Source organism: Rhinoraja longicauda, chromosome 13 (assembly GCF_053455715.1).
Source record: "Rhinoraja longicauda isolate Sanriku21f chromosome 13, sRhiLon1.1, whole genome shotgun sequence".
NCBI lineage: Eukaryota > Metazoa > Chordata > Chondrichthyes > Rajiformes > Arhynchobatidae > Rhinoraja > Rhinoraja longicauda.
The window spans coordinates 39,379,259-39,403,160 of NC_135965.1; the positions used below are offsets into that span (position 1 = coordinate 39,379,259).

At 38.3% G+C, this 23,902-nt stretch overlaps 1 protein-coding gene across 2 annotated transcripts in view; it reads right to left on the bottom strand.

The window, feature by feature from the left end:
• Nucleotides 1-2,194: 2,194 nt before the first annotated feature.
• The window catches only part of LOC144599658 (solute carrier family 25 member 36-like), a 56,452-nt gene continuing 34,744 nt past the window's right edge, over nt 2,195-23,902 (bottom strand). Inside the window, exons 5-7 of one of the 2 annotated variants that reach the window (XM_078410824.1) lie at nt 10,011-10,077; nt 8,558-8,841; nt 2,195-6,711 (exon numbers count right to left, since the gene is read on the bottom strand). In XM_078410824.1, the coding sequence (XP_078266950.1) occupies nt 6,518-6,711; nt 8,558-8,841; nt 10,011-10,077 (545 nt within the window). In that variant the 3' untranslated portion in view covers nt 2,195-6,517. Of the gene's footprint in view, nt 6,712-8,557; nt 8,848-10,010; nt 10,078-23,902 lie in introns of both variants that reach the window. The other variant, XM_078410823.1, reaches the window with a different exon arrangement.

Sequence of the window (23,902 nt, forward strand, 5' to 3'; positions counted from 1 at the left end):
TGAAAGGGAAATCATGCTTGACTAATCTTTTGGAATTTTTTTGAGGATGTGACAAGTAAAATGGATGAAGGGGAGCCAGAGGATGTAGTGTATCTAGACTTTCAGAAAGCCTTTGATTAGGTCCCACACGGGAGATTCATGTGCTCAAAGTTAGAGCACATGGTATTGGGGGTAGTGTTGACATGGATAGTGAATTGGTTGGCAGACAGGAAGCAAAGAGTAGGAGTAAACGGGTCCTTTTCAGAATGGCAGACAGTGGCGAATGGAGTGCCGCAAGACTCGGTGTTGGGGCCACAACTATTTACCATATATATTAATGATTTAGAGGAAGGAATTAGAAGTAACACTAGCAAGTTTGCAGATGACACAAAGCTGGGTGGCAGTGTGAACTGCGAAGAGGATGTTAGGAGGTTGCAGGATGACCTGGACAGGTTGAGTGAGTGGGCAGATGCGTGGCAGATGCAGTATAATGTAGATAAATGTGAGGTTATCCACTTTGGCGGCAAAAACAAGGACGCAGATTATTATCTCAATGGTGTCAGGTTATTTAAAGCGGAAGTGTAGCGAGACCTGGGTGTCCTTGTACACCAGTCACTGAAAGTTGGCGTGCAGGTACAGCATGCAGTGATGAAAGCTAATGACATGGTGGCTTTCATAAGGAGAGGATTTCAGTAGTAGAGGTTCTTCTGCAGGTGTATAGGGCCCTGGTAAGACGACATCTGGAGTATTGTGTACAGTTTTGGTCTCCTAATTTGAGGAAGGACATCCTTGTAATTGAGGCAGTGCAGCGTAGGTTCACGAGAGCGATCCCTGGGATGGTGGGACTGTGAAATGAGGAAAGATTGAAAAGATTAAGATTGTATTCACTGGAGTTTAGAAGGATGAGAGGGGATCTTAGAGAGACATACAAAATTATAAAAGGACTGGACAAGTTGAATGCAGGAAAATGTTCCCAATGTTGGGGGTCCAGAACCAGGGGCCAAAGTCTTGGAATAAAGGGGAGGCCATTTAAAACTGAGGTGAGAAGGAACTTTTTCACCCAGAGTTGTGAATTTGTGGAATTCTCTGCCGCAGAGGGCAGTGGAGGCCAAATCACTGGATGGATTTAAGAATTAGATAGCTAGTGGAATCAAGGGATATGGAGAGAAGGCAGACACACGTTACTGATTGTGGATGATCAGCCATGATCACAATGAATGGCGGTGCTGGCTCAAAGGGCCAAATGGCCTCCTCCTGCACCTATTTTCTATGTTTCTATGTCTCCGACATCAGTGGTCTTTGGAGACTGTTCATTTTTATAGCTGACACTCTATGGTACCTCATCCCAAAGATCTTTCCATGGATTCAAAACTTAAAAGTGCTGTCGGAAAAAGGGTCCAAGAACCAACACAGGTCTGTTCATAGATTGGTCTATTCATTGATCTAAAGGAAATTCAGGTAAGTTGGAATCTGTGGGGAGGAAAAAAAGACAGCAGCATCTGGCAATCATGGCGAGCTGTTGATGAACTGCTGCTGTTTAATGATCGCTGGGCTGGCCTAAGCGAGCACTGGTTTTGCCTGATAGTAGTTTGTCAAACTCTGTGCTTTGACCGAGATGAATACCAAAATATATGGCAGTCCTATTCTTGGAATCTCTTTGGTAATTCTAACTTAATATTACGTCCAAAGAGTCCATTCCCTCCACAGATGTGGGCTGACTCATTGAGTTCCTCTAGCACTGCTTTGCATTTTGCTCAAGATTCCAGTATCTCAGGTTCCTTGTCTCGCCGATGTCACAGAATCTTCCAAACTGCATTGAAAATATATATAACTAATATCACTATGTCCTTTATGTCAATCTGAATAATTTATAGTTAGAAATGTTGCCATTTCCCAAGATGTCTCAAATGTCCTGCTGCCACAAATAATTTTTGTGCAATTTATGTTTTTCCATGTTGTCCAAATCTACGCTGCGACAAGCACGATGTTCATTGTACCCAAACTTGTGCAGATGACAAGACACTTGACTTGAAAACAACTCAATAGTATCTACACTCATAGTTTGCAATTCAAAATCTTTAGTAATATTCAAATATGGTTTGCATATAAATTCACGACAAAGGCTAAAAGATTATGATATTAAGGACATTTAAGAGAGAATGTCACCTTGGACAATGAAATCACACCCCATTAAGTACAATAGTACTAGTGTTCATTTTCAATTTTATTGACATCTCGCAACATTCACAAATATACACAAAAATAGTTAACTGCTAAAACTATATAGGCAAAGTGAAAATTAGTTGTAAATCTGTTCAGTAGTGTACCAAATCCTGGCATCAAATTAGTATTTTTTTCCCCATTATATCTTATTGAAATGTTTCCTACCTTTGAAAGTTAAGATATGCGTAATGACTAACTGCTTGACCTAACAACGTTTGCGATACTTGCATGTAGGCGTTTAGGAATCTATTGTCTCTTTCCAAAAACAAATGCAATTGAGAACTTATTGTGGTTCATAAAATGAATGAGAAAGCTGCACATATTGGACATGGACCATTCACAGTTTGCAAGATTCAATTGTTTAAGAACCAAAAAGTATAAATATTAGATTTTGGAAAATCTGTTCTCATCTAGAGTACACAGCTGAAGCAGAATCTTTCTACGTGGCAAATTTTGCTTAGAGCTGATCCTATCGTCCTAACATTTTTGAATTTAGTAATAAAATCAAACACAATATGGAAACAACGCACTCTGATAATTATTCCATTCAGTGATTGTAAAATTTAAAATATCATCCAAATATAAGATTGGAAGCTAAGATGGGAATGTGGACAAGGGGTGATGGCTCAGTTATTAAAATGGTGCAGATTCATTGGACTTAACCAATTTTTGCTGAAAAAGTATTAAGTGCACAAATTTGTAAATGGAGTCTATGAACATAAAATATGGTATTTTTAGGTGAGGCGGTTCCCTCAATTATAGCACCAGATATTTCCACTGGAGCAATCGATATTTAGGATATCTTGTACAGAAATTAGCATTTTAATAATTTCTAATGCAACATATATCTGCCCAAATCAAACTCTTTGTTTCCACCAATGTCTGCCAATATGCTATTTATATATTAAAACAATTTATTACTGCTTATTTTTGACAAATGTGAAAGTCCACATCACAACCATTTTAATGAATACAGTAACCCAGTTTTGAAATTAAAACAGCTGTTTTTGCTCCACAAAAATGTCACTTAAGATTTTTCCCCCCCCAATACAGAAAATAGACATTTAATATTGCACTGAAACCCACAATCACATGATCAGACATCCAGTGTGTTTGCTACTGCAAAACAATTTTAAATGTAGAACCATCCAGAAATATATATTGCAAGGTACTACCAAGAAAATTAACTGTAAACAATTCATTTTTTTGCTAAAGGAATGCATATAGTTATTTGATGTATTGTGTCGATTTAGATATTAGAAACCAATGACCAAAGCCTGTTACAATGTGAAAAATCAAAAGATTCAAACCATGTGCACCAATTCACATGCACTATTAATTTACATCTAAGATTCTGCTGGTGTTTGAGCTGCAGCCTTTGATCATCATCCTCTATTAAACTATGCACACCCCACTCCTTTTCCCTCGTTCGAATGTTACGGTACCCAACACACTGTTCACCTGCTCCACGCCCTCTTCAGTTGGAACCTTGTTAATGGTCCAGGCACTGTTCCATTACTCTGCTATGATTAGGTGACTAGAAATATTCTTCAGTGAACTGGGCCCCAAATAGTCTTGTCCTTCCTGTGAAGAACCATTCAACTACAGCCCATATTCAATCCAGTTACTTAATAAATTTAGAAGCAATTCAAATGGAGCCCATTTAAAGATTTATGAGAATTGGGATTCAATTGGCCTGACATGCCAGTACTATTTATAAACTGACTAGCTTCTACTTGAATAGTTAGATAGTAGATTTGAACTTAATTTGACCAAAAGAGGATTGAAAAAAAAAGTATGATTGAACAATAGATCCACTTTAAACATTACCACTTGAATAAGTCAACTCGAGTCAAACCATTGTAAAAGTTTTTAAAATGCAGGTACAAACATCTGCATGTCTTGTGCCTTACTTTTACCATTTTTAGAAATGACAAGAAAATAAGCTAGGGATCAATATTTTAAGATGGAAAAGGCAAATGCGTTGTTTGTTTAAACAGTAGATTTCAGTAAATAATGGAAACGTTAATTTACATTTAAAAGCATTCACCATGTTAGAAATTCCTTGACATACAAAACTTTGATACATTAATTTTAAAACTGAGGTGAGAAGGAACATTTTCACCCAGAGTTGTGAATTTGTGGAATTTGTGCAATGCATACCAATAAAACCATGATAAAATTTTCTAATTCAATTTTAATCCTTTGCATTGTAAAGGCATCCAAAGCACATGAAAATGATTTTGTACAGAATATGTACATACTTTACTTGCACCCACAGATGCACTAAGCAAAAGGATCAAGCACACTTTAGATCTGGAATTGAACAGCAGAGCCTTTGCAAAGCATCAGTCTAAGTTGGCATATTCACTTTCGATACACTGTAGCTTTTGGTGATCACAATTATAAGCATTGCCAAAGAATTAAAACAAAATTGAAGCTGTGTAATCTAAGCGCAAGTGCAGACCAGGTTATGACACACTCAGTTATGAGAAATGAATTAAGAAATGTAAAAGTAGTAGTTGGCATGGTAGTTCAACAGGGGCCTTGTGTATTTGAGATTCTGGATGTTAATTTATTTTCCCCATTACAAACAGGTGCAGATAACTAAACTTTATTTTCACATTAATACTGCCTTGCTAGTTATTTTAAGTTATTCTGCTCTGGTACAACTTGTCAAATGCACTCAGACTTCCATCAGCTGCACTGAAAAATGTCTTAATTGTAAACAAATTGTGTGCTCACGTCCGTCATTACCTAACTATTATCTTTATAAAGTAGACAGGTTATCATCCTTCTGTTTCTTAAACCAGTAAAATTGTAGATTTTGTGTCTGCTTACTCAACTTAAAGGGATCTGGTATATGCACAAACGATTTGGATCGACAAGGTTGTGGCACGTGGAAATAAGGGGAGATCATAGCACTTTTTCCAAGTTACATAATATAATTAGAGGGAAAAACAAGGCAAAATACAATTTGGATATAACAATTTGTTCATCAGGATTCAACAAATGTAAAAACTGAAAGTTGCAAATACTTAAGAATATGTGGCGATAGAAACAAAACTTTAAAAATGTACACAAATTATTACACAGCGCAATTATGGATCTAGAAGCAATTGATACTGCAAAATGCACAACTTCATGAACGGAAACCATTATAATTGAACAGACGTGAAAGATCTATTAGCCATTTTGATGATTTAAGAACTGAAACCATCAGAAATAAAAACCCACAAGGTATAAAGGCCACAAAGTGCTTGAAGAAATGTTCAAGACAAAGCCACTTATTACAGCATAAAATTCAGATTTGTAACACATAGTGGGGTATTGCATATTTCTGTTTCCTCTTCTAACATTAGCATCCTTTTTTGTAAGCATCTATAGGCTGTTTGGACAAATATAAGCATAATGTGATCATACTTATACATGTTTCTTTGAAGCAATTCTTAATACAGCCGATGTATCCCACAATAAGTATATGCACATCTTCTGTTTAAGGGGAACAGTAAACAAATCAATCTTAATTATCTTGCTTTACATCCATTAGTCATACCTTACATGGCAAGTGAAAAAATCCTAAAAATATATTGAATTCCTCAAAAGTGGTGCAAATCAAGTTCAATTACATTTCTGCATTGTTGGGTTTTAGAGCAATAATGTTATTGTGCAGCATGTAATGCAGGAAAAATACAACATAATTTTTCCGAGATAAATTCTTACGCGAGTATACCAGCTTGCACTTGACACAGTTTTGGGTTTATTCAAAATATTGTAAATGAATTGCAAAACACCATAATGAATGAGCTTAAATAATGAATGAGCTTAAAAACACTTTGCAAGTTTTCATTTTAGAAATTGTTCTGTGGAGGAGCTAATTTTGGTAAGGATTTCAACACAATGGAGTGCCGCCCAGATTATTGGGAAAGTGTGCATGTTAAAAAGAATTTTGTGTTATCAGTTAAGTGAAATAGCTGAAAATAATACATTTTTTTATTACAAAGATACTTGACTGATCTATTAAAATTGAAAGGATAGCCATAAAAATTATAATGAAAGATAACAGGATAATATATTTAGATTTGTTAAATGTTCCCCGTTAAGTGGTGATTCTAGCTTTTACGTCATTGCCATGACTACAGGCAGCTCCTTGATCAGAGCAAGTTCTTTTCACAAATTGGACATTCTTCGTCTTAACAGCAGCTTAAATCTTCACAATTGATTCATCTTTCTCAGCATTACATTTATCTGGGGTTTCTGGTCCAGTCCAATCCTTTGGTCTTCAAGGTTTTTCACAATAAATCAACATTTTTTTTTACCCATCGAGAAGGTAAACCACCAGTTCATAGGTGGCCATCATGATAGCAGTGTTTGGTATCTGTCTGACCAGATGGGTGATGAGACCACGATAAAGTGATCTGTAGCCTTCTTCAGATATTACTAACGAAAATGTCTGAAAAAACGATCTGTATTTTGTTCCTTCTTCTCGTAGTCTAGTTCTTAAGACCTCTGTTTAAAAAAAAGATATATAGTTGGTTAAACTAGGATTAAAAAATTGTACATGTTTACAATGGTATTACCAGTATTCATTTCACATGGAATTTTTGCACTTTGCAATCTTCATTCCAATAGTTTGGGCTGGAAATAAGATTTCCATTACAATTCTTTTTTATAATATAGTTCATCAGTTCTAAATAATCCAACATTACAAAAATGTTTACAAGAATACCATTAAAAATCTCCAGTGACAAATACTAATCAAGTAAAAAGGTAAATAATTTCAAATCAACATCCAAGTTATTTAGAGAATTTGATGGCATCAAATGATCATTGACACAAAGCCATACGATGAGACAGAACCAGTACTCGAAAATTACAGTTAATGCCTCAAAGATGAGAGGTTGGCAGATTTAGGAAGTGAATTCAAGAATTTAGGGTTTAGGCAACTTGCAATATAGCAAAGGAGAACCAATTATGTGGGGGTGGGGGAAATCGTCCAGACAGAATTGAAGGAGCACAAAGATCTTAATGACACAGCTGAAGGCAATTTACTGATTGAGAGGACAAGACCCTTCGGGGGGTCTGAAAATCAGGATAAAAATTTAAAACCACCAAATAATGGTTTCATTGACTAATCTTTTAAGCATCGTGCAGTGGAATATGAGATGGACATGTTTATAATAATGTAAAGAAATTTAAATGGAAGATTGATTGGCTGCCAAGAAATGGAGATGGCATAAAATGGGTCTTATTGTGGCTGATGAAATGCAACTAGTGGTTTGCCACAGGGATTGTTACTGAGGCCTCTACGTTTTGCAATTTTAAAGAAATGCCTGTGGCAGTGGTGCTCAAGTTATGATTGCTAAATTTGCTGGTGATGCACAGGTTAAACAAAAGCTTTTAACTGTACCTCGGTACATCCGACAATAAACTAAACTAGGTAGACAGAAAAATTAGTTACGAAGAACATGTATGGCTACTACAAAAGGGATGGAGGTAGGTTTTAAAAACTCTGGACAAAGATTTGGCTAATGGAATACAATATGCACCACATAAACCTGCCCATTTTGACAGGAAAAAAATATAATGCAGCATATTATCTAAAATGTGAGAGGCTGTGGAACTTTGAAGTGTAGAGAGATCTGGATGTCTTAGTGCCTAATGTATGTACGGCTGATCAAATATGGACAAAAGAATGGGAGGTATAATTTATTACTAAGGGAACAGCACACAAAAAAATACGATGTTATACTTCTGTTGTATTGGCATACGAGATCAATACGACAAGACTGTTTACAAATGTCTACTTAAGGAAATATATTGATGCAACAAAAGCAGTTCAGAGAGGGTTTACTGGGCAGCTGGAATGGGCAGGTGATGAGAAATGGTTGAGCAGCCTAGGCTCATACCTGCTGGGAGTAGGGGAGAATGTAATTGTACTGCAAAAGATCCCGCGGGGTCTCGACAGGATAGATTAGGAAAGGATACTTTCCCTTGTAGACAACCTACAACAAGGAGGATCTTTGTTTAAAATGAAGTGGTTCTACATTGAAGTCAGAGACAGGGGGATATTTTCTTTCCAGGTCCCAAGTGTCTGAAGGGTCTCGACCCGAAACGTCACCCATTCCTTCTCACCAGAGATGCTACCTGACCCGCTGAGTTACTCCAGCTTTTTATGTCCATCTTTGGTTTAAACCAGCATCTGCAGTTCCAAGTCTTTGAATATTTTTAAACCCAATCAGGCAAATTCTGATTAAGTGATGCAGATAAGTTAATGCAAATAAGAAGCAGAGTTCAATGACAATCAAATCAGCCATGAAGTTAAAATGTATACATGTGCACAGCAGATACGTACCGTGTGGATATGCTATACTGGTGGCACACGTTTTAGATGTTGCAGCAGCTAGCATCAAGGCTATAAAGTCAGAAGCATATTTTACAGAATCTTCCTCAGGATCCATATTTGAAGATGTCTTGGATTGCATCAGTCTTTGCTTTATGCTTTCATAAATTACAAAATGAATGACAGTCTCAGAGATGCCTGCATAGGAAGCCGACATTCCTCTATAGAAGCCTCTAATACCATCAGAGCGATATACTCTTCTCACACATTCAAAAGCGCTCATCTGAGTTTCGCCTCTGCTTCTGCAAAAAAAGAACAATTTCAATGCACAATTTACATACAACATTTCGACATGCAATTCTAACTGCTCAAATCCCGCATAAGAGAACATGAATTACAACTGCAGATAGATGTTAATTCTTCAACTGGTCTTGTGGCCTTCCAAAACAAGCCAAAAGCATACCCTCAACACTAAAAACATAACACAACAAACCGCAAAATGAAAGATCCATTTCAATGTATTAATTGTTTCAGTGATGACAGTGAAAACCACACTTTCCCAACACTAAACAAAATCATACCAGTCCTGGTATGGACCAAGTCAGCTGTTTTACTTGTCCTTGCTCTAAAGGAGAAGCAAAATTGTGGCGATATCCTAATCCTGCAAAAGGACCTTAGAAACATAGAAAATAGGTGCAGGAATAGGTCATTCAATATGATCATGGCTGATCATCCAAAATCAGTACCCCGTTGTGGCTTTTCCCCCCATATCCCTTGATTCCCTTAGCCCCAAGAACTAAATCTAACTCTCCCTTGAAAACATCCAGTGAATTGGCCTCCACTGCCTTTTGTGGCAGATAATTCAACAGATTCACAATTCTCTGGGAGCCTTATTTGCCATTAACTTCAAGGGAGGGGTAAAATTGCTGTCAGGATTAATTGACATGGTAATAGTTTATTCAAGCACTCAATTATAAAAGATCTAGTCTTTTGGGATTTAAAAATTAAAAGTTAAAGTTCAATTAGAAACATTTGTTTTAAAAATAAAAATTATTAAAGCAGAAAAGTGGCTGATCATCCAAAATAGGTTCGTAAGTTGTAGGAGCAGAATTAGGCCATTTGGCCCATCAGGTCGACACTGCCATTCAATCAAGGCTGATCCATCTTTCATTCTCAACCCCATTCTCCTGCCTTCTCCCCATAACCCCCGACACTCCTACTAATCAAGTATTTGTCAGTCTCCACCTTAAAAATATCAAATGACCTGCCTCCACAGCCGTCTGTGGCAATGATTAAGTGGATGCCGTTCTTACAGGTTTAAACAGCAAGCTATTCACATTTTAGAAAATAATCTTATTTGTTATCACTGTTATTTGCTGCATTTATCTCAATAAAACACAGCTCATTGGTTAAGTTTCCATAAAATACCATATCATAACTATTAAATTAAACAAGACCTACTCACCGTGCTTCCAGTTGCAAGCGCGTCTTTATTAGCCAGATGGGATTGGTGGCAGTAATAGCAGTAAAGCCTGGGAAGAAACAACACATACTGATAACAAAGCCTATGAACATTGAACACACGAGATGGTTTTAATGATGTGCTCGAGCAAATGCACATTTTAATATCTACTGCAAATAACATCCGCATTAGCAATCTTAGCTTGTAATTGTTTATTTTTTCAAACTGGCAAATATCCTCATTTTGCTGAAATAACAAATCAAGTACAGTTGACATTATAAAACAGAAATGAGTGCACAAGTAGGTCCACTGATTAATCAAATTGTATCTGCTTTGGCACCATCTCTCAAAGTTGGAATACTCATAATAGACAAAGTTTTGATGAAAAATAAATAGCTATGGCAGAGTAAGAATTATTTTGGTCACCATTTTCATGAATTTCATTATCAATGGTGATCAAGACAACTCTCCGAGATTGAAAGATTATTCATTGGTTAATATCTTCAGTTAATAGGTGGCCATGCCACAGGCTTCAACATTAAATAAAAAGACCGCAGTTGATGAATACACCTAAAGGTACAATTGTTCTTTCAGAATCTGGGAAACATTAAGCTGGAAACTAAATTAGTCATCTAATTTCACATCCAATTGAAAACTGTTGGTCAGCTCCTCTGATATCTGAATAGATAAAAGGCCACCAACCTGTGTGCAACTGAACTACTGGGAACAAGGCGCCTCCAGGTTTGATCCTTGGATATTGTCATGCTAGTTGTTCCCTGCCTGAACGGCAGTCAACGGACTTAAGTTTCCCCAGGTTAATATAAGTTACGCAATTCTCCTGCCACTGATCCTGTTAGAAAGCGAGAGTTGCATGTATGTTGGGCGAGGATTTAAGAAAAAAGGCTCAACTACAATGTCACCCATGGTACAAATAACCTAATGACACTCACTGTGTAGGCTCACACTTGTGAACAGCCAGTTGGACAAGGTGCCAGGAGTGTTGACATCTGTGGAACCAGCATGAGACAACACCCTGTGGAATGGAGAGAAGTGCCAGCGTGAATGTGTACACGTGCGTGTGCGAGTGCAAAGAGGGCTGCTTGCTGGTGCTAAACATACTTCAACTGCGGTAGTCACTCATACAAATGAGTGGCAGTAAAATAAAACCTTCATGAGGATTTAAGTGGACATGCTCCCATCCTAATTTTTAACAACCTTATTCTGGGAATCCTTATCTACAATCATCCAACCTCAAAAAATATTCACCTACAAATGAACTTTGGGTAACGAATGTACAATTCATTGGACATAACTTAAAATTTTTGAAAAAATACGTTAGTATGAAAACCCAAGATCTTTTTGATTTTGTGTTACAAGCTCCATTACATTTTTATAGTATTTACTTAAGTTTCACAAATTATAGCACAGTAATAAAAAATGGCTTTCCAAATTTATTTTAGGGTCAGCATGAATTTCTGTCTACAAATCAATTGTGGGTTTTAACTCCCAAACTAGAATAGCATTAGCTTTTAGTCATTTCATTCCTCAAATCATAGCTGAAATGTTGCCATGTCAAAAGTGCACATGGTCTATTCGTGACGAAGGACATAAAGCAGAATGCTGTCACACCAAGAATGTGTGACTTGAGGACTTCTAGTACATGGAACAGTACATCAAAGGAACAAGCCCAATGACCCATAATGCCCATGCCAGACATGATGGCAAGTTAAATTAATCTTCTCTACCTGCTTATGATACATATCCCCTCCATTTCCCACATATCCATGCGTCTATCTAAAAGACTCTTAAATACCACTATCGTATCTGCCTCAGGCACCACAACCTGGCAACACTTTCCAGTTACACACCACCCTCTGTAAAAAAATTGCCCAATATATCTCCTTTAAATACATCTCCTCTATCTTTGACATTTCCACCCTGGGAAAAAGATATGACTGTTTACTCTAATAATGTGTCTCAATCTTACCCATCAGATCTTCCCTCAGCCTCCAACACTCTGGAGAAAACAATTCACATTTGTCCAACCTCTCCTTATAGCTAATATACGCTAATCCAGGCAGCATTCTGGTAAACGTCTTCTCCAAAACCTCCATCTCCTACCTGTAATGGGGGCAGCCAGAACTACACAATACTCCAAATGTGGCCGAACCAAAGCCATACCTCAACTTCGTTCCTATGCCCTGACCGATGAAGGCAAGCATACCATACACCTTCTTTACCACCCTATCTACCTGGGTGTCATTTTCAGGAAGCTGTGGATTTGGACCATAAGATGTCTCTGTATATCAATGCATATAAATCTACATTAAATCTATATTTTCCCCTTACATTTGACCTCCTAAAGTATACCAACTCATAACTTGCTTGAATTAAAGTCCACTTGCCATTTTTCCACTCATTTCTATAGCTGATCTATATCCCACTGTAGACTTCGACAGCCTTCCTGTATCTCCAGCAATTTTTGGTGCCATCTGAAAACTTATTAACCAATTCATCTACATCTAAGTTATAGCCCCGCCAAAATAATACCCTTTCATCACAACCCTTTGCCTTCAATGAGTAAGCCAGTCCTAAATCCAAATGGCGAAGTCACAATGGATCTTACGCATCTTAATGTTCTGGATCATCCTATTTAGGGACTTTATAAATGCCTTAGTGAAATCCATGCAGACAACATCCACTATTCTACTTTCATCGTTGTTACTTAGTATGTAGAAAATGTCAGTCTAATGTTATAATCAACAAACTCCTGTTCAGAGGACTATAAAGTCCAAACTCATTATTGACAATGCTTTACACATCCCACCTAAATTTAGACTTTACTTGAGTCCGCGCCGACCAGCGATCAGCCATACATTGGAGCCAATTTTACAATTTTTTAACCGAAGCCAATTAACCTACAAACCTGCATGTCTTTAGAGTGTGGGAGGAAACCGAAGCACCTAGAGAAAGCCCACGTGGTCACAGGATGAAAGTACAAACTTCGTATAGACAGCACCTATAGTCAGGATTGAACCCAGGTCTCTGGCAACTCTACCACTACACCATTATGCTGCCCTTTAAGACGTTGCACAAACCTAGCAAATAAAATGGTGTTATAATATGAACAATCATATTTTTCTAAAGCTCATCCTTGGCAATGTGGGTACCACTGGCAAGACCAGTATTTTTCACCCACCCCTAACTACCCTCACAATGATCTTGTGTGCCCTTCCACTAGGGTGGGATGCTGAAAATGTTGCTTTCTTGGAATAACTTGATATACAGATTTACCACATCATTTCAGATGACAGCAAAAAGAGTTAAGATGGAATCCACGTATCAATCTTTGGCATTAATGAGGAATCAGGTTCATTATGAGACTGGTGTAAGTGGTTTCTTATGAATGCAATTTTTAAGTAATACAGCAGAGAGGCCAGCTCCCCCACTTACCCCTGTCAATTTCTAGCTTGAGAATTGAACACTGGGGGAAAAGTACAATGTGGATAAAAAAAATACACAGGATATCAATTTAAAACAGTGTGGTGCATTTTGAAATGACAAATGTTCTTAGGATTGGGATTGCAGTATGCAGATACAATATAGGTTGCACTTAGTGATCAGATCGTATTCTAATAATTAAAGCTATTTTTTCATTTCTGCTTAGCGATGATTAAAAAACCTGATCTGATGCACGAGATGAAAAGATTCACCCTTTTCAGGAGACAGTATATGCCTAAAATAGATAGAGTCTCTCTGCATCACACAAAAGTGACCTTGTCAGATGAACTTGCAATACTGTACCTTTTGGTAGAACTCAAGTAATTAAAAGCAAGTCTCATTCAAGTTGAGATTTTTTCCCCCTTTGAACCACTGTAAAAGGGCCAAGAGGAGATAGTGAAAAAACTTGTACTTAAACATTGTAGTACTGAGGTTTTGCAATTTGCTGCAGAGCACAGAAGTTTAAACTGCAAACTAATCATACAAAATCATAACCATCAGTTCAACAAATAAAAAAGATACTTCGATAACAATGTTTTGAAATGTATAAAAATGCTAACCTTGTTTTGTCATGAGAATATAGCAATTATGCACTGACAAAGGTTTAAAGGTTAGGAGATATAATGAAACATCTCAGTTTCAAGAGTTCTGCACAATAGATCTTGAAGGAGAGCCAAATCTTTAATAGTCTTGAGTATTTTCTTCACTTGACTTAGATGTATAGCACTACCATGTAGTCTGTGATTGTTTTTAGAGCAATAAACATCAAAAGAGTAATATTACAGTTTTTATGCCATCCAAGAAATACACATTTTGTCAGTTTTAGAGGCAGGACGAATTTGGAGTAAAAAAGAAACAGAAAATGCAGGCATAATTACAAATCACAACTATAATTATTCTCCTATGCTTTTATTTCTTAGTCAAACATTGCATCTTTTTCTAGATAGTTGCACTCACTAATAAACAAAATGCTTCTATGAATTATCCACGGTATTTTTGTTTTCACATCACTTTCTAGCCACATCGCATTTTTTTTGTCCTTTGCTCATGTTTGATACCCCCAGGCACGTAACAAACTTTACCGTCTGGTCTCATTAGTTGATTCATGGAACAAAGGTGTAGCAATAGTTGCCTCTTCCTGGAGGCTAATAATAAACCCTCATATTCATGTGGGATATCAGCAAAATTAGGTTTCTTAGTGATGCCCAATTTTAAACAACCCCTCGTTGTAGGTTCATATCAAGAATAGCTGCTTCCATAAGTTATCAGAGGGTTGTTCACCTGAGTGAGCATCATATTCAGAACAGGAAAGTTAAAAAAATCCAATCAATTGAAGAGCAATAAAATATTAATGGCAATTTTCAAAAACTGATAGCAAACAAAACCTACTTAATTGAATTACAGTATTTTTTGATATAGATAGATAAATTGTATAGATCAACCTAGAAATGGAAACAAACACAGAAATAGTTCCAGCAGCATAAACTCAATTCCATATTCATTAAGGCACTAATGTTTAAGGTTGGTCATATAGCTGGTGTCATCATAAACCCAGCAAGATAGGAATAACTTGTATGTTCATCATCCACAACTTCAGCGCTGAGTGCACCCAAGCACAATTTAAACAAAATTCTAATGCAGCACGAAGATTTGTGACTGTCAGAAACGAGGGGAAGGTGTTTCCCTCGTTTGTCCATATTTTCACAATCAACAGAGAAGGTGCAGAAGAGGTTTACCAGAATGTTGACCAATTATAATAATAATAATAATAATAAACATTTTTTTTATTTTTTTTATAGCGCTTTTCCAAATGCTCAAAGACGCTTTACAATACAGTCAAGACATAAAAACAAACAAACGAACTGTCCTGACGGAGAAGCGGCGAACAAATAGCGCCAGCGTCCTCTCACGTCAGGGTCCGGCAGTAGACAATAAAGAACACAAGACACACAATTACAATTTTAACACAAACAGCCATCACAGTGATTGCTCCAGGCACACCCTCACTGTGATGGAAGGCAAAGAAAAGTCTTATCTCCTCCTCATTCTTCTCCCGTGGTGCCACGAGGCGATCGAGGCTCCCAACTTTTGAAGCCCCCACCGGGCGATGGAAAGTCCCAGGGCCGAGCCGAGCAGGCCGATGAAGGTCTTGAGCCCCCACCGGGCGATGGAAAGTGCCGCGGCCAGGCCACGCAGGGCGATGAGGGGCCTGCGAGCGGGTCAATCAAACCTCGTGCTTCGGGCGGTCGAAGCTGCTACGGCTGGAGCTCCCGAAAGCCGGTCGCCAGCCAGGGACCTGCGAACTCCAGATGTTGCGGTCTGCAGGGCCCACGGCCGAAGCCTCCGAGATGGTAAGTCCAGGCCCTGCGACCGGAGTCTTCAAGGTCGATCCCAGCTGGAGGCCGCCGACTCCACGGTGTTAGGCCGTAGCGCGAACGGAGATACGACACGGTAAAGGTCGCATCTCCGTTGAGGAGGAGATTAGAAAAAAAGGTTTCCCCCACCCCCCCACAAAGAGTTAAAAATAAATCAAAAGACATATTTAAACGATAACAATAGATAAAAAACAAAAAAAAGACAGAGAGACTGCTGTTGAGCCGCAGAACGCAGCCACGCCCCCTAGATTAGAAGGTATTAGCTGTAAGGAAAGGTTGGACAAACTTGGATTAGTTTCTCTGGAACACGGAAAGCTGAAGGAAGACTTGGTAGAAGTGTATACAGTCATGAAGAGCCTAGACTGCCGGAATTTTTCTTCCAGGGTCAAAGACTAGAAGGCCTAGCTTTAAGATGTAAGGGACAAAGTTTAAATGAGATATGGAATTTAAAAAAAATTATACAGAGAGTGGTGGGTGGCTGGAACACACTGCCAGGAATGGTGCTGGAGGCAAATATGATAGAGGCTTTTAGATCAGCACATGAATATGCAGGGAATGGAGGGATATGGATCATATGCTGGCAGAGGTGATTAGTTTAACCTGGCATCAGGTGTGGCACAGACATTGGGGGCCAAAGGGCTTGTTCGTGTGCTGCACTGTTGTGTGTTCCATGTTCTATTACCCACTCTCACGAAGCAAGGTAAAAATACAAGCTCAGAAATTTTGATTTATTGATAATAAAGAAACAGCGATACACTTCCAAATCAAGATGTTCTATAATAGGAGGTTGGTGGTATTGCCACAAGCCTCCAGCCCCATGGTAAGGTCACAGACACGGCCAAATAAAGCATTGGTGTGTTGCTGTGGTGAACTTTGTATAAGGTGCAAACTGCAACTGAAGTGCCCAGTGTTAATATTCAATGTTCACAGAGTGTCAACAAAGTACGATCATCCTGCTTTGTCAAAGATGCTGCTGAACTATGAGCTTATCCAAGCAATTACATATTCCATGGCGCTCTTGATTTGCACCTTGTAAACGCTGAAAAGGCATTGTAGTCTAAAGCAAGTTACCACTTGCACAATATCCGTTTCTCTTCTAAACACATAATTTACGTGGAGACTCCAGTTAAATTTCTGATCAACAGTGATCTTTAGGATGTTGATATGGATGGGTGTGGGTCTGGCGCTTCAGCAATAAGAATCGTGATGAATTTTGAGCGCACTGGTTAAAGATGTTCTTTAGAAGATCATTACTGGTACTCAAATGACAAGCATCATTTGTACACACATCTACGTTTGTCCTGGTTTTACTATACGATGGCACACGCAATGAGCTTGGGGTAGAACTGAAATCAGAATCAGACTTAATTTATTGATTTTATGCAATTTATTGAAATGTTGCACAAGCTAACTTCCCCACCTCTAACACAATTCAGGGGAAATGTAAATGAATCAACAGCTAAGGGGGTTGTGCTGAAGACACTGTTGAGGAATCCATATAACCATGCTCTGGAGCTGACATGTTGAATCTCCAGCCATTATGAATAAAGGTTAACTTTGCGATAATCACAATTCCTTATTAAAATAATTTCCAGCTTCCTGGATTGTGCCAATTGACAATGCTGTTGCATAATATGGCCAGAAATTCAGAATATTTATTTTAATAAGTCAATTATTAGAATCTAAGAAATAGTATTCACAGCCTCAATCAACTAAAAATGATTCTGATGAATAAAACAAATAGAAAATTTAGACCACTGGAGTAAAAAATAATGGCAATTTGCATGTGCAATTATAAAAAAGATCATTCCCATACATGACAAGGTTAGCATTTTCTACAGCGGTTTTACAAAAAGTGATAACTTAATACCTCTTTTTAAACACTTTTTCCGAACCAATCCTCTGACAAATTTCACATAGATTAGAGGTGCCAATGTTACTATCCCACACAAGAACTGATTGAAATGTTTCATATACTTTACAGTTCCTCTCTCCCCCCCCCCCCCCCCCACCCCCACCCGCACAATAGCGTACCACTTAATAAAAACTATACAGCAAGGCACATGTGAAATCATCAACTAACCAGAAAGTTATGGAGAACAATGGCCATCCAACCTGAAGGCGGATCCTCGTGCAAGGAATCCACTGAGCCTGATCTCCAACATGAAAGTGTGAACACAATTTTTTTGATTTCAAGAGCTTCTTCCAAATTATTAACAAAGAATTTTAGGCTGATAGAACAAAAAATTGCACCATTTCCATGCACTAATTTATTTTACAGAACATATGTATTTCTTTAGTAAACTATTAATACTTTATTAATCCTGGCAAACAATACAAGTGATAATCATATTCAGGATTGAGTTAAATATTTGCAATGCCATCGATTTCATAAACGTTGATAAACACCATGCCACAGACATAATAAGTGGATAAAAAGGATGACAAAATTCTTTCCGCACAGATTCTTTTTCCTAACACCTATTCTGTCCCATTCTGAACAAGTGAAGGAACCCTCACTCGAACAAGTGAAGGAAATTTCCCAGGATGCAAGATATTATCCAATAATTTGCCTGTAAATTATTTGTGAACAATAAAGTTATGTCATTTTGCTATAGTCAAGATAAGGCAGCTTACAACCCAGCGGCATGAATATTGAGTTCTTTAATTTAATTCCCTCTCTCTCCGTCCCTCCCCCACCCTAGTCGTGGGCTCTACCTTTCATTGATCATCGTTGCTGCCTTTGATTTGTTCTTTTCATACCTTTCCTTCATTTGTTCTTTGTGCCTTTTCATACCTCTAGTCTTCGTCTCCCTCGAGTCAGTGAGAAGGATCTTGAGCCGAAATGTTACCTATTCCTTTCTCCAGAGATGCCGCTGAGTTACTCCAGCATAGTGTATCTATCTACAAGGGAAATACATCTCCCAACTGTATAGACACCCCATCACTGGATGAGAATTAAAAGTGAAATGTTTGTTCTTTCAACCCAACCCCAGGCACACTGAAGCTGCAAGGGAAAATACTGTGGATCGTGCAATCCAAACAAAATATACTGAATACTTGGGCAAGCCAGGTGTCATCTGTTGTCAGAGAAATCAAGTTATTCTTCAGGTCAGAGAAAAGGGAAAGGGTTGTGGGAGAGAAAGTGGAAAAGGGCAAAAGCAGGAGAAATCAAATAGATGGTTGAAGGAAAAAGTGAATGGAAACAATGGAACAAAAAAACCCACAAGGGAGGCAGGCCCGAGGGATGAGTAAACAGTAAAAGCAATCATTGACTAAAATTCTTGAACTCAAAGGCAGTAATATTTTTTCGTCAAAAGATTAACTTTTGTTCCTTGCGTGTTTTTGTTCAGTTTTACTGGAATTTAATGGCTGGGATTAGAGGGGATGGAATAGAAACAGAAAATGACAACTGCCAACCAGAAGCAAGCTGAATAAAGCTGTTCCATAAAAATGACCAGCTAAATTCTATTTAGTCACCCAATGGAGAGGAAACTGAGCAGTGTATGCAGTATACCAAATCTGATAAAAAGAAACCTGTTATCATAGCTGGAAATTGTGCTAAGGGTGCTGAATAATTGGAAGAAATAAAAAAAGGTCAGTTGTTGCATCTGTCATGGTTGTAAGGTGCATGGAAATGAAAATACATTTCTGATCTTATAAGGGGTATAGGAGATGGTGCAGTCTTTTTGCTATTTTTATTGGGTTTTTGCATGTCCCAAGAGATTTTAGGTTCCCAGGACCAGCCGGGATGCTCCTGCAATTTGGTCAGTCATAGACTGAAGATTCCCATGAGTTAGTTGAGAACCTTACATTTTGAGGAAATTTCAAGAAGGTCTCAAGAGCATTTTCTGTCCACATGGACGTCTTTGAGTTTAGTTTATTGTCACATGTGCCAAGGTACAGCGAAAAGCATTTGTTGTGTGCTAACCAGTCAGCGGAAAGACAATACATGATTACAATCGAACCATCCACAGTGTACAGATGCATGATAAAGGGAATGACATGAATAACGTTTGTGCAAGATAAAATCCAGTAAAGTCCAATCACAGATCGTCCAGGGGTCTCCAATGAGGTAGATAATAGCTCAGGACAGCTCTTTAGTTGTCGGTAGGATGGTTCATTTGCCCGATAACAGTTGGGAAGAAACTGTCCCCAAATCTGGAGGTATGCGTTTTCACACTTCTGTACCTCTTGCTTGATGGAAGAGGGGAGACAAGGGTGTGGCCTGCTCATCCTTGATTATGCTGGTGGCCTTGCCGACGCAACACAAGGTGTAAATGGAGTCAATAGAAGGGAGTCGGTTTGTGTGATGGTCTGGACTGCGTCCACAATTCTCTGCAATTTCTTGCGGAGTTTTGGATGGAGCAGTTCCCAAACCATGCTGTGATGCATCCCGATAAAATACTGCGCATCTGTAGAAGTTGGTGAAAGTTGTTGGGAACATGCCAAACTTCCTAAGCCTTCTATTCTGTGAGTCTGATGCCAGGCATGCAAATGTCATGGCCAGTCTAAAGAAGCCGGTGAGATGAATCATAGCTTCAATGACAGCAGTGTTGGCTTGGAAGCGGGTGCTGACATTTGTTTACTTATTCTGCCAATGGATTTGGCGGAATTTCTGGAGACAGTATTGGTGATCCCTTGCCCACGTTAAGGTAATGACTGCATGCTAGGTGTTAGAAATGGCAGAGAATGATGGTTGGCAGGGTGGAAAGTGAGTTAAGGAGATTCTCTCAACTTTCTGGAGAAGGGGAAATGGGCGAAGGAAGATACGCACAAATAGAACAGAGAAGATTAAGGCCACCATTAATTATAATGGAAAGATATTGTGACTGAGTAAAACATTAAAAAATTAAATAGAAAATCATCTCATACCTACCTCTGGATATTAGGCAAAGTTAACAAGTATGCGATCAATGTTGTTTCCTATGTCAGGTAATCAAAATATAAATAGAATACCATTTTGAGGAATATCTGTATCAGACTGAAAGTATAATTGAATTTTGATTATTTTGTTCCTTTAATTCTCTATCCCACTCCTCTCCTATTTTTACTCAACTGTTTCAATGATGCTTAACGCAAGTTTGATCAACAGCATCCTTGTCTTTTGAGTAGGCACATTTAAACTATACATCTCAGATTTAATATTGCATTCAACGTTTTAAGATAATGCTTCTGCTCCTTCCATTCACATCTCCTTTCAACTCTTCTGTTTCCTTAACCACATCATCTGCCGTGCCCAATTTTCCCCCTTCACATTTAATTTATCATTTTTCCTTTCACGGGCCTTTTGACAATTGATGAAAGGTCACCGAGTTGGAATTGTGACCGTTTTCTCTCTCCACAACTGCTGGCTGACCTTGAGTACATGCAACATTTTGACCTCAATGCCAATTGCAATTGTATCTTTTCCAAGCTGGTGATCGATCAATTGAAGCACAGGCAAATGATCAGATTTCCAATAGTCCTGTAATCCTACTAAAACCCCCCTCAGATTTTCAGTTTGTTTTTGAATGGATTTGGGAAAAACGAGTTATGTTCTTCCATTTCATCCACCCAGTTTGTCAAGCTCCATCCTTTCTGTAATGATGACAAAACCTTCCTCATCAATGCATATGAGAGGTCTCCTTTTCCTTAAACCATAGCTATCCCTCAACCATAGTCGACAGGGCTCTCAACTCCATCCACTCCAATTCTTGTACCTCAGCTCTACCCTAGTCCCTTCCACTGGGCAGGGTTTCCCCATCTTTCATCCTTCACCCCTCAACATCTGCTGCTTTACCTCTTCCACTCTTACCATTCAGTAACCCAGATGAAGTAGCAATTCACTAGCAAATGTTCAAATTTATAAATTGCACCAAAATGTGGCAGCTTGTGCATGTGTGAGCTATGCAGAAAGAATTTCAACGAACAGTGCATACGTGACAATGAAGAACTATTGAATTGAATTTAGAGTAGAGTACTGCATTCTGTGCTCACAATATAGTCTCCTCTACACTGAAGAAACAAAAATCCTAGATTGAACAACTGCTTTACAGAGCGCCTCCATTCAGTCCACAAAGGTAACTTGAGCTTCTGTCGGCTTGTCATATCAATGCTCCATCACACTCTCAATCCAACTTCTACTCTATTCCAATGAAGCCCAACACAAACTCAGGAAAAGCATGTTATCTTCTGACTAGGCACATTGCCACTCCCAGGACTCAATATTAAATTCAATAATTTTAGATGATTCCTTTCCTGTTTGTGTCAGAACTGGCCACCAACCTGGAGTAGGAACACTATTTTTTCTCTCTTTGGATTTTGCCAGACTTGCTGAATTTTACTGGCACTCTTATTTCTGCAACTCAGTTCCAACATTCCTTTTTCCCCTCTTACTCACTGCATCCCATTTACAAACCCTCCAAACAGATCAATTTTAATTAACCAACCTTCACCACTCCCGGATGGCACCAGCAATATACTACAATCTCTTTGACCATAGACATCAGTTTTGTTCTCTCCATTCCAGCCCCAAAAACCTGCTTAGTACAACTTAAAACAATTGTTTTCTCACTTTTGGTGAAAGGACATCAAACCCAAATGTTGCTCTCTGATTTTCAATATTGTTTTCTTTTAATTTCAGATTCATCACCTGCCAGTTTTTTTATTTTGATTTTATAACACCATAAATTACCTATGAAGCAGTTTAGCATCTATAATAACATTCAGCCTAGGCTTGATGTTTTGGTCTCTTAATCAGTTTTGGTCTCCTAATCCGAGGAAAGACATTCTAGCCTTAGAGGGAGTACAGAGAAGGTTCACCAGATTGATCCCTGGGATGGCAGGACTTTCATATGAAGAAAGACTGGATAGACTGGGCTTATACTCGCTGGAATTTAGAAGACTGAGGGGGGATCTTATTGAAACATATAAAATTCTTAAGGGGTTGGAGAGGCTAGATGCGGGAAGATTGTTCCCGATGTTGGGGAAGTCCAGAACCAGGGGTCACAGCTTAAGGATAAGGGGGAAGTCTTTTAGGACCGAGATGAGAAAACATTTTTCACACAGAGTCTGTGGAATTCTCTGCCGCAGAAGGTAGTTGAGGCCAGTTCATTGGCTATATTTAAGAGGGAGTTAGATGTGGCCCTTTTGGCTAAAGGGATCAGGGGGTATGGAGAGAAGGCAGGTACAGGTTACTGAGCTGGATGATCAGCCATGATCATATTGAATGGCGGTGCAGGCTCGAAGGGCCGAATGGCCTACTCCTGCACCTATTTTTTATGTTTCTATGTTAGAATGACTTTTAAAAATAAAATCACTTATTCCTTTTTGAGTGTAGAGAAATGGTAGAGCTGTAGAGAAACTCTCAACTATCACTGTAATAGCAACATGTACAATTACTCAAATCCATGCAGGACTGCAGCAATTACCTCTTTTCTTGGGTGTGTCATGCTTTCAATTAGTTGTCATGAAGTAATTATACTCATGATCACAATTACACAGGGAAGCATGAAGAATCATGAAAAATCTTTGCTCATTTAAGGTACATGTCTATATTTTGATTAATGAACATATTGATTAAAAATAACCTTTCCTTATCGAGTTACTAAAATTTAATCATTGTGAACCTGACAATACTATAGCTCTTTTAAAAGATCATGGACTGCTTTATTGGATTATTTTCTCACCAAAATGATTGTGTATGTTTAATATAGTTTAAATCATTGAACACGGCGGGAAAGAGGCAAAGAAAAGACCGAGTGATTATTTTATCAACAGGTGGTATGAAGAAAGTCAGACAAGGACACTTCAATCATGTCAATCAAGACATTCAATTGTCAAACCTCCAACTTGCTGGAAAATATTAAAATGATTGTATATTTTTGAAAAGGCAACAGTCAATGCGATTTAATAATTGATTACAATAGTTCTGACACCAAACTGTCATCGTCTTGATTTAAACAAATATTCTATTCTCACATACAGAAGTTACATTTTTCAGATGGTTAAACATTCTTGCAAATTACTTTTCTAACT